Source organism: Myxocyprinus asiaticus, chromosome 40, assembly GCF_019703515.2.
Source record: "Myxocyprinus asiaticus isolate MX2 ecotype Aquarium Trade chromosome 40, UBuf_Myxa_2, whole genome shotgun sequence".
NCBI classification, from domain to species: domain Eukaryota; kingdom Metazoa; phylum Chordata; class Actinopteri; order Cypriniformes; family Catostomidae; genus Myxocyprinus; species Myxocyprinus asiaticus.
In genome coordinates, this window is record NC_059383.1 from 190257 (window position 1) to 210800 (window position 20544).

At 39.0% G+C, this 20544-nt stretch overlaps 1 protein-coding gene across 2 annotated transcripts; it reads left to right on the forward strand.

Moving 5' to 3' along the window:
- Positions 1 to 58: 58 nt before the first annotated feature.
- stard4 (StAR-related lipid transfer (START) domain containing 4) lies at positions 59 to 8888 on the forward strand. 2 transcript variants are annotated; one of them, XM_051680237.1, is made up of 6 exons: positions 59 to 227; positions 537 to 632; positions 756 to 805; positions 876 to 1002; positions 2521 to 2635; positions 7385 to 8888. In XM_051680237.1, exons 2-6 carry the CDS (start codon positions 537 to 539, stop codon positions 7603 to 7605), a joined length of 609 nt encoding a protein of 202 aa, XP_051536197.1. In that variant the 5' UTR covers positions 59 to 227; the 3' UTR covers positions 7606 to 8888. The 2 variants fall into 2 exon arrangements, with proteins under 2 accessions (XP_051536197.1, XP_051536196.1); XM_051680236.1 differs by lacking the exon at positions 59 to 227 and having other exon boundaries at positions 234 to 632.
- The last annotated feature ends 11656 nt before the right edge of the window (positions 8889 to 20544 follow it).

The following is a 20544-nucleotide window of genomic DNA, read 5'->3' on the forward strand; positions in this document are numbered from 1 at the left end:
GAGTCTGTTACCGAACAACATCCGAGATCGAGATAACCAATCAGTTCCCGAGTCTAAGCACCGCCCCTTGCATTTGACAAATCGCATGTGGGCGAATATGTTTTAGGCGGAGCCGACGATTTTGATTGGTTGTTCAGCTCTGGGTTTTGAAAAGTAATTTGCTCTCATTAAAACAATCAGAAATTAAATGCGAGAAGAAACGAAAATCAGCGACATTCACCGGCACGGTACGTAACAATCACAAGAACAGTCTCGTTTATTGATATAAAATGTTATAGTGTATTAATGATGGTTTAGAGTGAACTTTTAAACTTGATCAGCTGCAGGTAGCTGTTTGTGGTTCATTACACTTAAAGGTTTTGTCTGTTAGTTTTGAGTGATAAAGTATTGTTTCATAATTTGTTCTGAGTGAATTCCGTTTGATTGAATGAACTCTCGCAGTGCTTATATTACAATAGCAAAATGGTTCATTTGTGTTTCAGATGAACAGATGTTACAGTAATAACAGAATAATACAAACTGAGTTTGTGTTTCAGATGAACAGTTTGTCACACATGAGCTCAAATCTCGAGGAAACTCTTGTGTCGTATCACCATCTGAATGAATCTGAATGGAGCATCGCAAAGAAATCAGTTAATATTCTCTGTTATTAAACACTAGTCACGTGTCCGTGTGTTCAGTATGATATTGTTTGATATGTTGTGTGTCATTTAAATTCAGCATATAAAACAGTTTGTTTTTCTTTTGTGGTGCAGAAGGATGTGACTGTATGGAGGAAACCGTCGACAGAGTTCAGCGGATTCCTGTAAGTCGAATACAGAACACAAGAGCCATTGAGTCAAACTCTGTGAGAAATGCCGATTTTATCTTTGCAGGTATAAAACTGAAGGCATCGTTGCAGAGAATCCGCACAAGATAGTGGAGTATATCAGACCGGGTCCGTACAGATTACACTGGGACAGTTTAATGACTTCAATGGAGATTGTACAAACACTAGACAAGGTGAATGTATATCGATATATCTATATCTGTGTGTTAATGTACAACCGAGTTCAGAGAGAATGTTAGGTATCAGTATGAGTCTGAACATCATTATAAAACACGAGGTTATTTTGTAAATATGTCTGCAAAATTTCTACTGCAATCTGCTGTGATTCTTAAATACAATAGTTTGCTGTCAAGAGCAGGCTCATTGTGAAGTGACTAGTTTTACGGTAAATTGCTATTGTTTGCAAAGCATTATGGGAAAATTAACGTTACAAATCATGATACGATTTTGGTGAAAGCTAGTGACATTTTGAACCATATATTACATATATAATAACTGCAGCACATGGTTAATATTCATGATGTTCCTGATCATCAGCCTGCACTTGTCTGTCTAAAGAGAAGTCAAGTTAAAAAATATAAATCAACCTTTCAAGAAATGTACATATTAAATGTAAATTGTTGCCAGGATTTAACAGTATACATATTTTATGAAACCCCCTAACCCCCCAAAATCTGTACACTGTAAAATAACAGTATAGCCCTGTATTGTGGGATATAATGGTGAAATACCCACAAGCCTTTGTGCTTGAGTAAGTATGTATGCTTGGTCAATGCATTGAGGCTACAAAAGTTGTATAAAACATGTACAAATGTTTTTATTCAGAATTAATAGAAGTACTAGTTTTATTTAGTGTTTTATTTAGTGTTGTTGTTTTGTTTAAAGTCTCCGTTATGGTGTTTAGTGTTCTCTTGAGTTTGCACCTTGGACCTTCTTTATTATTATACAGTATAATGTTCTTCCAGACAGTGTATTTGTGTTTTAGGAAAGCAAAAGTCGTTGCAACTTGGAAGACGAAACGTCTGATCGTAACTTGCGATATGTGCTAACAGTGATGCAATACACATACTGTAAATCATAAAAGTAAAATGTAATATTATTAATAATATTTCAGCAATGTGATATCAGTAAATTGAGTGTTCGATGTTTTTGGTGAGGTTTCAGCGTAATATGAGTTGTTAAGACACACATAGAAATCAACACTCTGCATACAAAACTCATCAATGCTGCCAATCAACAAACATACTTTTACATAAATTCAACATTCAGTTTTGTTTCTATTGCACATTTAAAACAACAGCAGTTGACCAATGTGCTTTCCAAAATAGAAAGGTTAAAAGTTAAAAATAATAAAACAAACATTCACACAACACATTTACAACAATGACAGCTATATGCTGCTAAATTACTGTAGCTGAAAAAACAGTATCTAGCTGTTCATTTCAACAACAGTAACACAGTATTTTGACAGTATGATGCTGCCAGTAGTTACAGGATTTCTGTTTACAGTGTCCATCACATTATTCATCACATCCACAAACAACTCGAGTTTTATTAAACTGAATACTTCAAGACTTGTGTGAATGTGCGTGTCATTTGTCTCACGCTTTTTTAGACTGATTAAAAGTGTGTTTAGGGTTAAACATTAAATCAGAAGACCTCAGATAACTCATGTTTGTGTGTGTCTGCAGGGCTGTTGTGTTGTGAAATACACCACTGCAGGGCAACTGTGGAACATCATTTCACCACGAGAGTTTGTGGATTTCTCATACACGACTGACTATCAGAGCGGCCTGCTGTCATGCGGTCAGTCACATTCACTGCACTGTTAAACATTTTCTGTAAATTACTGTGAAATTACCGCAGCTCTGGATGCCAGTAAGGTATTTTAGTATAGGTATTGTCCTGTAAAAATACTACCGTACACAATACTGGTACTGTAAAATGACAGCAGATATACTGTATGTGACCAACGTTACAAGATTAACTGTGAATCTACAGTAATGCTGTGATTTAGCAGTACTCTGCTGTAGAATTACAATGATGCGGGTACCCAGCATGCATTGCTTCATCATTTTTTTTTTTTTACTACTTGCAGGTTTTATCTATGATGTTGCTTTTGTTTTTCATTGTCACTTTTAACAGCTTGCTTTGTAATGTTCAGTGTTTATCCTTTCATCTGAAAATTATTTTTAATTGTCACCATTGATGAGATTTGAATCCCAAATGTTGAAATCTGCAGGTGTCTAATTGGTTCCATATAAAAAAAAATTGTGTAACAAAGAGTCATTATGTATTTAAAAAATATGTGACCTGTCTCATTAACAATTCTCAATATTAACTGTTCTGTTCCTGTCAGTCAAAATATACAATCTTTTCACAGATATGTCACATTGCCCTCAATAATCACACAATAAGTATTGATTCAAACCTACTATATTCTCCCTTATGCCATAGAGCTAAGAAATGTTTTAACTTGAAACATTATGGTAATGGCTGGGAGGGGTTTATTAAAAAAGATGATCTAAAGTCCCAACCTAGAGGAACACTAATCACCATAATGGTGATTAGTGACATTTATTGTCAATAAATAGTTCTGTGCTTCTGCAACATTTATATAGAAAAATTCCTAGTTCAGTGCTGGTGCTGCTATTTTGTTTTCAAACTAACACTTTTCCATAAATTCTACAATAAACTTTTAAAACTGGACAAGATCTCCCAGAATTCATGGCAAAATACAATAACAGACTGTAATTTATAGAATACAGGATATTATTGTAAAAAAAAAATTATAAAACTTGCAGCAATTTGTTACAGTGTACAGTAAAATAGTCTACTCCTCTCTCACTGCATTAAAGCATGACAACCAATATAAGCTTCCACAAACCTACCAGAAAACAAATCCAAGCATTATAGCAGGCAGGGCCGCATTAACGCAAGGGCCTACACCCCGGAGCCCATGGCTGCAGGGGCCCCCAAGCTTCCAGGGGGGGCCCAGTTGCAGCATCCGCCTCCCCAGTTGATGTTCGTATGTAAACACATTTAGCGGTAGACACTGATATAAACAAACTTGGAAACAGTGCGCAACAGCGAAACCGTCCATGTAGCGCATGGTCACAGAGTAACAACGTTACAGTTCTGCTATTGTCTGTCGTGGGATATTGTTAGCTCGTGGTAAAATGCATCATCGGTTCTGCTGTTAAAAGCTGACAGGTTAGTCTAGTGGTCTGGTTGGTCGTCATTAGTGAGTAAGATTGTGGGTTCGATTCTGCCATTTTATAACTTTTTATCTTAATATACCAAGATTAGGTTTAGCACATCTGTGGATGTATATTTTGAGTGGGGACGCGTTTGCATATTTATTTGCGATTGGAAACGAGCGAGTAGTGCATGCGTCTGTGCACGAGAGAACATTATATACACTGTAAACCCTAATAAGTTAATAGAACTCAAAAATAATTGAAGCAGTATGTTACATCAAATTTTTTAAGTTAATAAAACTTTTAGATTTAAATTTTGTACTATACATACATGTTAATTGCTCTTAATTTGAAATATTGAGTAAGATAACTCAAGATAATACAATTGGACTGTTTGCCTGAACTTAAAATTACCATGTAATCTCAATTTAAATATCTCAAGCAGAGGAAATTTAAGCTACAAGCACTATCTAGTACAGTGAATGTTAGTATGCTGAATGCATTAATGATGTCCGATTCTTGAACGAATTGTTCTTTTGAGACGATTCTCAGCAAGTAACCGGTTGAGTCGGATTATATAATCGAACTGAATCGAACTTTAGTTTCGGGTTGATGATGCAAGACGTACAGCTACTTGTTCTCGCTACACAGCACGTTGAACTGTCAGACTCAAAAAGAACCGAATAAGCCGGTCTCACTAACTGTCGAAGTTTGCCGAGGATTACCGAGGACTCGCTATGTGTTGACACATTAATGGCAGGAGCCGAGTAAAACATTTATAAACCTGCAGATTTGTTGTGTTATTTGTGAATTATTTAAAAAATATTTGCAGATGAAGATAATTTTTACTCAATTATGTTAATATTGTATTTGTTATCTGGCTGTGTTTGTATTTTTTTTAATTATTCCCAATGAATTGTGTATCTGAATTTAATTAACTTATGTATCGGCAACAACATACTAAAATGACGCTAAATACAGATGATTAGAAGCCTAAGACTGAGTTCGAAATGAAATAGTTGGACTCATACAGGGTAGACGGCTCTTACGAGTTACTAGACCTGTTATTAAACCAAAGAACCTGTTCGAAATGAACAAATCAAACCTACACGCTGAATCGGACGTCAGCGTTTTTGGTCGTGTCCGACTCAAAAAGAACCGAATGAGCCGGTCCAAATAACTGTTGAAGTTTGCCGAGGATTACTGAGGAGCTGCTGATAATATGAGCATACGTGTACCGAGGACTTGAACGAGCCTGGAGTGAAATTTACATTTCTTTACTGACAAACAAAACGTACTGGACATATGCTTATGACTAGTTTTATTAATTAACATTTTTATTAAAACATGCAAAAACTTTTCAGTGAAAAGATGTAGATGAACTTTACTATTGTTTATTGTGCATGCAGATTATATTTTAAGCTGAATCATGGTTTCTGGTGAGCTGCTTAAGACTAGTTTATTCTCTTTATGTGCTTTAGACACGTAGAACATATCCGCGTTTGCGCATCAGTGTCTGTATTGGACTTTAATGGAGGAAACTGATCCAAGAATAAAAACCATGATTTTAATAACTTAATTGTATAAAAGGTAATAATCAGAAATATGCATTCACATATGGCTTTATTTAAATGTTTGAGCATGAAAAGCATGACACAGAGATGTTAGTACCAGTGACATCATTATGTGATGATGTAAAAGAACTGCTGAATCGTTTTTTTGAACCGATAAGTGGAGATGAACTGTCCGAAAGAACTGGTTCGCAGAAATGAATCAGACTTCCCATCATTAGAATGCATGCTAATTTGAAACATTATGCTTTGATTAGCATGAATGTAACCTTCAAACCTTCAACATACTGTAATAGAAACTCTTCTAAATAACACAACAAAATATGAAACACTAACAAGTCTCTCCCTTTACATTCATCTTGCACAAAAACATTTGAACATTTACTCTCCTTGTCGAGTGCCATGCAAAGCATGCTGGGAAGTAGAAACATTACATTAGTCAAAACATTACTGTACCCTAGAAACATGGGATGCAATATGAGATTTCAAGAAGACAACATGCTTTTTTAAAGTTATGCATGGTATGTGTGATCATCATTGCAGGGCTCTTTATAATAATAATAATAATACTGAATGTTATCATCATCTAGAAAAAAGCTGTTTGAAACAGGTAACAAAGACCATAACAGTAACTAAACCGTAACTGTAATATTCTAACATTACCGCAACTGTACAGGGTTAGGGTTACCAGTTCTACAAACAACACAACAAAATGACAGAACTTGATACAACATTTGCTCACATAGTGCAGCTTTAAAGTTTATTTGGTCAACTTTTATGAGTACACTAGCATATACACTATATGGCCAAAAGTTTGTGGACACCATATGTGCTTGATGAACATTTGATTTCAGAACCTTAGGCATCAATTTCCCCCTTTGCTGTAATAACAGCTTCCACTCTTTTGGGAATTCTTTCCACTATACTGTATGTAGTAACATGGCTGCAGGGATTTGCTCTCATTCAGACACAAGGCTATCAGTAAGGTCAGGAACTGATGTTGGTCGATGGGGCCTGACTTACAGTTGCTGTTCCAGTTCACCACAAAAGTGATCAGTGAGGTTCAGGTCTGGGCTTTGTGCAGGCCAGTCAATTTCTTCCACGCCAGACACAGTAAACCATTTCTTTATGGACCTCACTTTGTTCACAGGGGTTAGGGTTAGGGCTATCCCCAAACAGTTGCCACAAATTTGGAAGCACACAAAGCCCAAGCCATTACATATAGAAACATTAAGATTTTTCTTTACTGGATTTAATGGAGTAACCAAATTCGTTAATTAGAAGGGGGTGTCCACAAACTTTTGGCCATATAATGTAAAACACCCTCTGAATACATTGATCAAAATTGAATAAAATAATAAAATAAATATACAATACAAAATAAACCAGTTCTTTTACTTAGCAGTGATTTAATTTTTCAATGTAGTCCGTGTGTAGGGGTTGGAATTACTGGATAAGGCAAAATAAAGTTTAAACAGGAGTGAAGAACTATAAAGAGAAGTAAAATGATGACTGAAATTGTGATTCCAGGGAAGCAAAAATTTCTTTTAATTAGTTCAGTTCATGAAAATTGCACCTGTAACAAATAATAAGACTGAAATTACTGAAATATTTTGAGCTCTAAATCTTCTTGTGCGGAGCAGACACTGTAAAGCTGAACTAACATAAGAACACAACTGATCCGATTGTTTTCTTCATGTCAGCTTCATGTGAGGAGCTCATAAAGATTATGAATTCTTCAGGAGTCAGTGTTTGAATGTTTTATTGTTGTTGTGTTTGTTCAGGTGTGAGTGTCGACCATGATGAACACAAACAAGGTTTCGTTCGAGGATTCAATCATCCGTGCGGTTGGTTCTGTGTGCCAATGGAGAATTCCCAGAGTTTATTGAGCGGATACATCCAGACTGACCTGCGAGGAATGTTACCGCAGTCAGCTGTAGATACGGCGATGGCCGGCAGTCTCGTCAACTTTTACACTGATCTCAGACGAGCTCTCAAAGTTTAAACACTTGTCTCTCTGTTTTACCATGAAATTCTTAGCCAGCAGGAAATTATTCAAAGACTGACTTTTTGTTTTATTTCTTATTAACGGTTAGTAACTGAAGTTATTAACTGATATGTACCATCAGATCAAATGAAGAATGAAGTACTGTTGTAAATCTAGTCATTTCTCAGGGAGCAGCTGTTGTCTACGGAGCCTCTTGAGGACAGGGCGGGATTTTTTTTCTGAAAGAGTTTTGCGTGCCCTCGCGATAAATTTACCATGGTTTTACTATAGTAACCATATTTTAATGGAAAATGAAAAATATGGTAATAAAAATAATAATTTTGTGGTTATGTTATACCATAGTGACCACAAGAATTACCATGGTTAACCTATAGTAAAACTATGTTACTATATGGACACTGTATACTGTATTAACAGCATGGTTTCCAACAAAAACAAAACATGGTTAGCCTACAACAGTCAAGGTTACTGCAATACTACTATGCCAAAAACTATGGTTACTAAAGTCTACAATATTATTATAGTGAACCATAATAACCACAAACTTTATGATTTTTATTACCATAGTTTTGGTTTTGCTATATTATCACTATGGTTTCACTATGAACATCATGGTGGCACGCAAAACTATTTCAGAAAGAAAATTCCCACTCTGTCCTCTAAGGGGCTCCATAGTTTTCTTTTTTGCCATTTTTGTTTTTGGCATCAATTTTACTTTTAAGGAGCAAATAATTCACAACACGAAAAAACATTTCAGAATTATATCAGTTCACAGAGGATGAACTGATGCCAGCACCAACCATCAGATATGGGATACTTCACCGGACACTGCCTGAAATTTGGACTTAAAATGGACTCCATCAGAAATTAATCTGCCACAAGCTTACAGTCGAACTGCAGTGCACCTTAATGACCTCTGCCTGCATCACCTTGGTCAAAGGATGGACTACACTCTAATTGCAGCCCTCGTCAGCCATTACTGTAAAATATGGACCTGACTGGAGATGCAAGTTTTTAGAGTTCGGGTTAGAGCAGTAGGTCTTGCTAAAGTAATAAATGCTGCATTTTCATTCGCATCGTCTGACGTTCACATCTGATTTATCTGAGACTGAAACGGAACTGAACACGAGTGTTGAGCTCCATCACTACATGAATCTGTACCAATTCTGCCATTTACATTATCATAATTTAAAGGACATTGTAATATTCCTCACCAGAACTCAACATATTTATTGTTGCAGATTTTTATTAAATTTTTTGCTGATTTTTGTTTTGTTGCAGATTTTTGTTTTTCACAGTATTTGTGTTAATGTGATTAAACCAAATTGTGTATTGTGTGTATTTTTCATATTATTATGTAAAAATTGTAAACATTTACATTTATGCATTTGGCAGACGCTTTTATCCAAAGCGACTTACAGTGCCCTTATTACAGGGACAATCCCCCTGGAGCAACCTGGAGTGGCCAGGGCCATAGGAAGGTAATCTGGGCCCCCTGACTTTACATTGCTCTGGGCCCCTTTCCTATTAAAAAATACAGTTTAGAATTTGTTGTGGGGCCTCCTGGACCTTTGGGCCCCTAGAATTATTACCACCTTTCATCCCACTAGCTATAGCCTTGGTGGTGGCTGTGTGGATCGCCCAAAAAAATACTGGCAAAACAGAGGAAACAGAAAATAAAGTAAAACAGAGAAAATAAAGTAAAAAAAATATATAAATGAATACTTTTGTGTGATTCTCTATAATATTTCAGAGCGAGACACTCCGCGGTGTCATGCACAACGAGTCACGTGATAAGATGCGCGGATTGACGGTCTCAGAAGCGGAGGCAACTGAGACTTGTCCTCCACCACCTGGATTGAGGTGAGTAACCGCACCACCACGAGGACCTACTAAGTAGTGGGAATTCGGTATGCCAAACTGGGGAGAAAAGGGGATAAAAAATAAATAAAAAAGATTCATGATCGGTAATCAAATAAGCAAATTTGTGACATTGGAGAGTCGCATGGCATCATGCGAGGGTCGGACACATGAACGGCGAGCTCCGCACTTTGCTAGTTTTTTTTTTGTGATTAACATTTTTATTGAGTCACACAGAAAACACGAAAGCAAAACATATATACATGGAATCAACATTTAACATTTAACCCCAACCACTATGCCTCCCCCTCCCAATCCCCAACCCCCAACAACCACTCCCATTGTCACATGAGCATATACACACAAAAATAAATAAAAATAGAATTATCACACATGTCTACATCTAAACCTCTCTCTCCGCTACCCCTCCATGAGAGCCCTCCAAGAACGGCAAACACTTGCCCCATTTCCCAACAAACAAATCCCATACCACTTCCTCATATGCCGCCACCCTCCCCATCTTCGTGCACCGGTCCTGAAATAGGGGCGCTCCATTTCCATCCCTTCAAAACAATCTGTCTGGCAACCATCACACTGGTCAGGACCCAATTCTTTATGTTTTTATTGCCCACATCGATGACCTCCCCATCGCCCAAAACACAGAGTCTAGGGCAAAACAAAATCTGAGTGCCCAACGCGTCACACACAAAACTCTGAACCTTCATCCAAAACCCCTGGATATCAGCACACCACCAAAAAACATGGGCCGTGTCTCCATCCTCCAATTGGTATCGCCAGCAGGTGGGTGTGTCTTTAAGACCAAGCCTGTACAATCTAGAGGGGGTCCAATAGAATCGATGTAAAATCTTGAATTGCATCAGACACACCCTTGCATCTCTAGATGCGGACTTGACGTTTTTAAAATCCTAGTCCACACTCCCTCCTCCAACACCAAGTTTAAATCTTTCTCCCATAATCTCTTGATAGAAGTTAAAGCTCTGTCCCCCAGACTCTGAATTAGCAGGGAGTAATACACTGATGCCTCATGACCTTTTCTAAAAGCAGTAATCACCACTCTCAGAGTGTCTGCCATTTTAGGGGGATGTTTGTTACTCCCAATAATAGTACAGAGCAGGTGGTGCAGCTGTAAATACCTAAAAAAAACGGAGATCTAGGAATCCCAAAATGTTCTTAACACTCCACTCTCATATAGGTCACCGAGTGTAGTAACCCCCCTCACAATCCACTCTGACCAGCAGAAAGGGGACTTATCAATACATAGTTTAGGGTTCAGCCATATGCTCGAGGCTGCGTTTAAATGAATATCAGAATTAAACACTCTGGACACTTTTGTCCATATCGAGTGCAAATGCAAAATAACCGGGTGCGACTTAACCTCTCCAGCTAGTTTAATCGAAAGGCTTTGCAGTGGCGAGATAGGGGCAAGAACTTCCTTTTCAATACAAAACCAGGGAGGAGCTCTCTCAGGTGGAATCGACCAATGAGCCAAATGTCTAAGACTGAATGCATAATAATAAAATAAAATCTTGGGTAGGCCTAACCTACCTTTGTGGGCCTATGTAACTTACTGAAATTTAACCTGGGATGTTTACCATTCCAAATGAAGGACTTCGCTATGCTATCAAATTGCTTGAAATAAGAGAGGGGGACATCTACAGGGAGAGATTGTAGCAGGTAGTTAAATTTTGGAATACAATTAATTTTAACAACATTAACCTTCCCAATCATCGATAAGTGTAATGAAGCCCACCTGTCCACATCATTCGAAAACCTTTTTGTTAAGGGATCAAAATTAACTCTGACTAAATCAGACAAATTTGCTGGGAATAAAATTCCCAAATACTTAATTCCCTGTTTGGGCCACTGGAAGGCCCTCGGCTGGAAGGCCGTTACTGGACAGTACACTGTCAGAGCCAAAGCTTCGGATTTAGACCAATTGACTTTGTATCCTGAGAACTTGGAAAAGGAGTTAATAATTCTGTGGAGGCAAGGCATAGATCTAGTAGGTTCAGAGACAAATAATAAAATATCATCTGCGTAAAGCAGAAGCTTATGCGCCGCACCTCCCGCCATCACCCCTGGAAAATCATCCTCCTTTCTTATCGCGGCTGCTAATGGTTCCAGGGCAAGACAGAACAATAATGGGGAAAGAGGGCAACCCTGTCGAGTGCCCCTATCCAGAGTAAAATAATCTGAAATTAATCCATTTGTTTGCACCGCTGCTACGGAGTGTCTATAAAGTAACTTAATCCAATAAATGTACTCATGAACCCATACCTTTCCAAAATCTTAAAAAGATAATCCCATTCTACCATATCAAACACCTTTTCGGCGTCAAGAGAGATGGCAGCAACCAGAGATTGTTCATTCGCCACTGACCACATGATATTGATGAGACGCCTAATATTATCAGAAGAGCTACGGCCCCGAATAAACCCCACTTGATCTAAATGTATAAGTGATGTCATAACCTTACTTAATCGGTTAGCCAGAATTTTGGACAACATTTTTACATCTAACTGGATCAGGGAAATTGGACGGTAACTTTTACACTCGCTTGGATCTTTGTCCTTTTTTAGAATCAGACTGATCCGGGCTTGTGTCATGGTTGGCGGAAGCTTTCCATTCTTTAATGATTCAGTATAAACTTCTAACAAAAGTGGAGCCAGTTCTGTTGCATAGGATCTAAAAAACTCAGAGGAAAAGCCGTCTGGCCCCAGAGAATTGCCTGTAGGCAGGGCCTTAATTACCATGTCAAGCTCCTCCAAGGTTATCTCAGAATCAAGTGAGTTTTTTTGCACAGTCGTCAGTTTAGGGAGTTCTAATGGTTCTACAAAATTCCTAATATCTTCATCAGTGTGTGAAGATGTGGAACCATAGAGGTCAAGATAGAACTCTTTAAAGGCATTATTAATATCAATAGCCGAGGTAAATATTTCACCACAAGCAGTTTTCACTGAGGGAATGATAGAAAAAGACTCTCTCTGCTTTATATATCTAGCCAAAACTTTTCCTGCTTTGTCACCCGACTCAAAGTATGACTGTCTTGCCCTGAATAACCAAAACTCCACTTTCTGTGACAAAATAGTATTATATCTATATTTCAATCGGGTCAATTCTCTGAGGCCATCAGATGACATATGGTGCTTCAGCTCTGCCTCGGCACTTTTAATATTTCCTTCCAACTCCATAAGTTCTTGTGCTTTGGATTTTTTTAATGAATGAGGCATAATGTGTGATCCGACCCCTAAGAACCGCCTTAAGTGCCTCCCAAGCCACGCCCACAGAGGATACTGAGGACCAGTTGGTCTCCATATAAACACTGATTTCAGTCTTTAACATTTGTTGGAAATCAGGATTTTGCAAAAGGGACACATTAAGGCGCCAACTATATGATTTATTTTTCTCTGTATATGGCAACACCTTTAAACTCACCAGAGCATGATCTGAGACTAAGATATTTCCAATTGAGCAATCAACAACAGATGAAATGAGGGGTTTGGATATAAAAAAAAATCTATTCTAGAATAAATCTTATGGACTGATGAAAAAAATGTATAGTCCCTACCAGATGGGTTCAAAAGTCTCCAAATATCTGTAAGACCAAGATTTGTACACATCCTGTGAAGCGTCAATGTTGCTCTAGGGGACTTACACACTTTTGTTTCACTATGATCAAGGACTGAGTCCATCAAAAGATTAAAGTCTCCTCCCAATATTATATCATGAGGGGTGCCAGCGGTTTGCAGCATCCCTTCAAGATCTATAAAAAAGCCCTGATCATCAGCGTTAGGTGCGTAAATATTAGCCAAAATCAACCTTTGTCCCTGAATTTCAGCTAAAACAATAATGACTCTTCCTAATTTATCTTTAATCTGTTTGAGTTGTAGATGTTTATTTACCAATACAATAACTCCCCTGCTCTTACTTGAGCCAGCACTAGAAAACACATGTCCACCCCATATCTTCCCAAATTTTTCAGCTTCCTGCAGGGAGAGATGTGTTTCTTGAAGAAACACTATATCATATTTCTTACGTTTAAGAAAAATAATAACCTTCCTTCTTTTTATGGGGTGCCCCAACCCATTCACATTCAATGTGGAGAGAGATAGTACACTCATATTAACATTTGACATTTTGATATAGTAGAAAAAATAAATTGTGTCAAAAACAAAATTATACAGACCACATTCCCCATTAGTGAAACAATCAAACCTCGAACTTCCCCCCGAACAAAACAAACAGAAAAAAAGAAAAACATGTGCTTCAACCCCGCGCACAACAGCGCCAACCGGCGACAATCCCTCTAAACTCAGAAGGTCCATGAACGCCCACGAGTCCCCACGACAACTTTGCCATCGGATTACTCAATTTTGCCTCACAAATTTGTAAGCCCAGTCAATAGGAAAAATGAACACACAAAGAACGTGTAGATTCATTCACATAACTGTCTCAAAGGTGTGATCTTCCACAAAACAAATTCCAGCTGATATAAAACCATTCAGATTCCTCGGACAGACAAACGAATGTTCCGTGAGCCAGCTGTTATGAGTTCAACGGATGACATAATCATTCCAGTGTCCCGTAAAAATACTCAACAAAACAAACTCCAGCCAGCAGGAGGAATAAGCATGAAGAACGAACAGATTAATCCACAGTTGTTCCAAATGAGTGTTATTCAATAGAACAAGCTTCAGCCGCTAGGCGGAACAACACAAAAAGAAACAAAACCGGCATCCCGGTTCTCCGGATGATCGAGTCAATTCACTTTGAGGCCACATAAAAGTATATACCATGACTTACACAATCCATCAACTTTATAAAAGGCATCCTTTGTGTGAGCATGTAGATATTTTGCAGTCATCCGCAGTGTCCACCCCCAAACTGGCCTGGAACTTCAATGCAAATGTAATCCTTCATCAATGCAAAAGTTTCTTTAAGGAATAGTTTTACTCACAAAACAAGCTCCAGTCGCTCAGCGGAGCCAACGCAGCCAATGATTCAATAAAAGACATTGCCTGATTTGGACATGTAAATACTTTGTGACTGACCTTCGTTTCTATTCTCAATTTGGCCGGGAACATCAGAGCAAATGAGATATTTTTCTGATGTAAGAGTTTCTTACATTCCTTGAACCGATCGCGTTTCTCTCTTGTCGAGTTCGCAAAGTCCGGGAACAAGAAAATATTATGGTTCTTCCAAGAAAGCTTCCCTTTGCTCCTCGCCTGGCGCAAAACCAGATCTTTATCGGATGATCTCAGAAATCTGGCCAGAATCGATCGGGGCCTATCTCCCTCATCAGATCTGTGAGCAGGGACTCTGTGAGCTCGCTCGATTTCCAGCTTGTGGCCAGTTATATCGAGCAGACTCGGGAAAACCTCGTCTAGGAATTTCACCATATCTCTGCCCTCCTCATGCTCAGGAATTCCAACAATTCGAACATTATTCCTGTGGCTTCTATTCTCAAGATCTTCAAGCTTTTCAAGAATGCGTTCCAGATCAACTTTGGTCGCGGGCGGATTAGCAGTTAATTCCCTCTCCGAAGATTCCAGAAAATCGATTCGTTTCTCAGCATCCGACACTCTTGTAACTATCTCAGAGAATTGTATTTCCATCGCCGTAATCGATCGACGTATTACCACGTGATCCTCCAAGTCAGCAAGAACCTTCATCAACATCACCGACATGTTGGACAACAGACGCTGGATTCCTTCTCCCGCTGCGCCATCCAAATCGAGTCCCCTGTCAGGACTTTCATCCTGAACACGTAAGTGTCTTTTAATGTCTCCAGAACCTGAGGATTTTGACTTCTTTGCCATGTTTTGCCTCAAAGAGCAAATGTATAACTAGGTGTATCAAATTTCACCAAATTATAACATGAAAATAATCAAAAATTTAGCAAAGTGTGCAGAGCTCGTCGCTCACACCTCTGCTTCTTGCATGGCGTCACGTGACCCCCACATTAAAAGCATTATTAATATCAATGGCCGAGGTAAATATTTCACCACCAGCAGATTTCACTGAGGGAATTTCACTGAGGCTTTATATATCTAGCCCAAAGCTTCCCTGCTTTGTCCCCCAACTCAAAGCATGACTGTCTTGCCCTGAATAGCCAAAACTCCACCTTCTGCATCAAAATAGTATTATATCTGTATTTCAATCGGGTCAATTCTCTGAGGCCATCAGATGACATTTGGTGCTTCAGCTCTGCCTTGGCACTTTTAATATTCCTGTCCAACTCCATGAGTTCTCGTGCTTTGGATTTTTTGATGAATGAGGCATACTCATTGTGTCTCCATATAAACATTGGTTTCAGCCTTTAACATTTGTTGAAATTCAGGATTTTTCAAAAGGGATACATTAAAGCGCCAACTATATGATTTATTTTTCTCCATATGTGGTAACACTTCTAAACTCTAAAGACCTGATTGTGTGTCAAAAACAAAATTATAAAGACCACATTCCAACATTAGTGCAACAATCAAACCCCAAACTTCCCCCCGAACTGGCGTCCATCCCTCTAAACTCAAACAGTCCATGTACGCTTACGAGAGCCCCTGTGACAACTTTGCCATTGGATTGCTCAAGTCCAGTGCTTCTATACAAATTTTGTGAGACAGAATTACATAACAGAAAATAATCTATAAAACAAACTCCAATTTATAAGCGGAATAAACACAAAAAACATGTAGATTCATCCATATAACTGTCCCGAAGGTGTGTTCCTCCAAACAAGCTCCAGCTGCTAGAGGAACCAGCACAAAAAAAGGGGCTGTTTAGTTCTTTGGGCAGTCAAACTCACTCCAATGTCCTGCAGGAAATATTCCACAAAACCAACTCCAGCCAACAGGAGACATAAGCACGAAAAAACATGCAGATTCATCCACAAACTATCCAGAAGAAATGATACTACATGAAACAAACTCCAGCCGCTAGGTGGAACCAACACAAAAACAAACGAAAAAGGTGCTCAGTTTCCTTGAACAGTCAAGAGAATGTTCAGTGAGTCAGTTCCACTAGACAGCAACATGAAAATTACCAAATGGCTTACTCACTTAAGCGTCTTTATGAAGGACAATGCTTGCTGTGGGCATGTAAATTCTCTACGACCATCCTTAGCATCTATTCTCAGTTTGGCCGGAAACATCAGAGCAAACACGACCTTCCGTTGATGTAAGAGTTTCTTGCATTCCTTGAATCGATCACGTTTCTCTCTTGTCAAATTTGCAACGTCTGGGAACAAGAAAATGTTGTGGTTCTTCCAAGAAAGACTTCCTTTACTCCTCGCCTCACGTAACACAAGATCTTTATCAGATGATCTCAGAAATTTGGCCAGAATTGATTGGGGCCTGTCTCCCTCTGCGGATCTCCGAGCTGGAACCCTGTGAGTTTGCTGGATTTCCAGCTTATGGCCTATGTCGAGAAGACTCGGAAAGAGCCCGTCCAGGAATTTTACCATATCTCTGCCTTCCTCATGCTTAGGAATTCCAACAATTCGGACGTTGTTTCATCGATTACGATTCTCCAAATCCTCCAATTTTCCCCAGATACGTTCTAAATCTCCCTTGGATGCTAGCAGGTTAGCAGCTAACTCCCTCTCCGATGACTCCAGATAATCGATCCGTTTCTCAACGTCTGACATTCTTGTAATCTTCTCAGAGAATTTCGTCTCCATGGAAGTGATTGATCAACGTATTACAGCAAGATCCTCCAAATCTGCAATGATCTTTGTCAGCATTGCCAACACATTCATTAATTCACTCCGTATTCCTTTCAGTTCACCACTGAATTGAGTCCGGGGCTTTTGGCCTGCCGCTGCGGGGAATCAGCTTGAACACGTAAGTGTCTTTTAATGTCTCCAGACCCCAAGGATTTTGAATTCTTTGACATATTGTCTTCCTCGAACAGTAAAGAATCAGGGTGTATCGAATCTCACCAGTTTATGACACAAATAGTATTAAAACTAGCAAAGTGCGAAGAGCTCTCTGTTCACACGTCCGCTCCTCGTATGGTGTCATGTGACCTCGGAATTTGATAATTTTTTTAAAGAAACATAAGATTGTCCACAAGAACATATCAGTAGAACAGCGGAGTGCATTGTCTGAACTTGAACATATAGTGAAATTGTGATTAAAACAGCAGATAAAGGGGGTGGAATTGTTGTTATGCACAAAATTAAATATGACAGAGAGGTATACAGACAATTAACAGATACAAAATTTTATGAGAAACTAAAATGTGATCCTACCATAAAGTTCACTAATGAGTTGAGATGTCTCCTTGAGGAAGGTGTGAACAATGGTGATATATCACAAACATAATTAAAATTTCTACTTAATGAATTTCCTTTAAAGGCCTTTTTATATATCCTTCCTAAAATTCATAAAAATATTGACAACTCTCCAGGCAGACCTATTGTTTGTGGTGTAGGTAGCCTTACAGAGAGAATATCTAGTTTTGTAGATCACCACATAAAAGATTTAGTTACTAACTTCAGATCATATATTAAAGATAGTACCCAATTTTTATTGTTTCTCAAAAGTCTTCCATCCCTTAATCGAGAGACATCGTTTCAAAGCAGCTTTACAGAAAATCATGCATTAACAGAAAATAAAACTGCAATATCTATAATGTCTTAGTCATCATTGTGTAGTTTGATAAAATATGATTGTGAATTGTGTTTAAAAATAAATAATTAAATATTAATTGTATTTAGAACCCCAGTGAGCAAGCTGAAGGCGACTGTGGCAAGAAACACAAAACTCCATAAGATGTTGATTAATGGAGAAAAATAACCTTGGGAGAAACCAGATGGGCCAGTTCCCCTCTGACTAAACATCATGAATATAATACCAATATTAGTTATTTATGTGCAGTGCAAGTCATGGTTTAAAATGATTAAACAAAGTGTTAAGGGTCAGTGTTTAAACTAAGATTTTGTATGAACTGTAAGTTTAATGACTAATGTCTTTGAAGTTCATCCTGGATTAACTGCAGAAGTTCACATAGATCCATTGTCCTTGTTAGTTGGCTGATGAAGGGTTTTGTTGGCAATTAAATGATAGTCTATGTATTACATTATAAGAGTGTAGTCCATCATTAGACCAAGGTGATGCAGGCAGAGATCAGTGAGGTGCATTGTAGTTCAACTCTGGCAATGGCATATGAAGTATCCCATGTCTTATGGTTGGAGTTGGCATCAGTTCATCCTCTGAAGTCCACCTTGCACCAGCTGATTAGGTTAGTTAGGATATAGGGATGAAAACCACCATGCTCATGCCAGATTGCCTTAACTTTTTCCAGGAAGGTGGCAGAGGGATGAAAGCAAGCCCTACCCCTACCCCCCATTTTTGAGGGTGTTCTTTCCAGTGGTGCCACCACCAAGTCTCTATTAGGTCAGCAAGTGCCTCAACCTGATTGGCCCTCCCACAAAGTGCCATTTACATCTTAGAGACTCAGTGGCCACAACACACTACAAAGGCACTGCTGGGATTTGAACCCAGGATCTCCTGTTTACTAGGCAGGCATTTTAACCAACTAAGCCACAGCACCTTTTGCTGCAAATTCTCCATGGGAGGTCATCAGATCAATGAATAGGCCATGCTATTGAGAGCATGAATGTGTTTGTTTGAGAAAAGAGTTTTGGTGGTCAGATAGACTTGTTCGTTGGCCAAGTGTGCTTAGCAAAATGACTAAGGCAATGACTCTGTTGGGACTTGAACCCACAACCTTTGAATGGCCACATTTTGCAATCTAGAAGTTTAATGCACTATCCATTACACCACAGAGCTCATCACATTGTGGCTCCAACACTCTGAGGTTACACTCTCTGTAGTAAGGAAATCAACTTCCCAAGAATTAAGAATTGAACACACTTTCAATAGGAGGTGTCAGGACCTCCTATCCTCAGGAGGGGCCAGATAGCACAGTCACTGTCAGATAAACACTGCTAAGATTTGAAACCAGGATATCTTGTTTATAAGAAATATACCTTGACCAGCTAAGCCACAGTACCCTGTTGGAAAAGTGCTTTAGCATGTCGGAGTATCATCAAAATATAGCCAAGGAAAGATTTGTGAACAGGATTGGCTTGTACCCTTGATAAGTGCAGCAAATTTAGGGTTAGGTTAGGCTATAGTGATGAAAACCACCATGCTTATGCCAGATTGCCATAACAGTAGCAGAGGCATGAAAGCAAGCCCTACCCTCCCATTTTTGAGGGCACTCTTTCCAGTGGCATCACCACTGAGTCTCTATGAGGTCAGCAAGTGCCTCAACCCGATTGGCCCTCCTACAAAGTGCCATTTACATCTTAGAGACTTGGTGGGGACACCACACTACAAAGGCACTGCTGGGATTGGAACCCAGGATCTCCTGTTTACTAGGCAGGCACTTTAACCAACTAAGCCACAGCACCTTAGTGTTAGGGTTAGGATATAGTGATGAAAACCACCACGCTCATGCCGGATTGCCATAACTTTTGCCAGGGAGGTGACAGAGGCACGAATGCCGGATTGCCATAACTTTTGCTAGGGAGGTGACAGAGGCACGAAAGCAAGCCCTACCCCCACATTTTCAAGGGTGCTCTTTCCAGTGGTGCCACTACCAAGTCTCTATGAGGTCAGCAAGTGCCTCAACCCGATTGGCCCTCCTACAAAGTGCCGTTTACATCTTAGAGACTCAGCAGCCACAACACGCTACAAAGGCACTGCTGGGATTTGAACCCAGGATCTCCTGTTTACTAGGCAGGCATTTTAACCAACTAAGCCACAGCACCTTGTGCTGCAAAGTCTCCATGGGAGGTCATCAGATCAATGAAGTGGGACAAAGGCTGTGGCAGTTGAAATATTTGTTTTGTAGATTTACTCATTACCCAACGTAAAGAAACAAAATATTTACATTTATCCCTTGGGCCTTTTGGTAAAGGTGAATATAATTTACTATGAACTAAAGTGTCCAAAAGATTTTTGTTGCGTTTGTAGGCCGCAATGGGCTTATGGTGTTGGAGATAAGGTGTGGGTGTGAGAAATTTAAGGAAGTTAGATTTTAACGCTA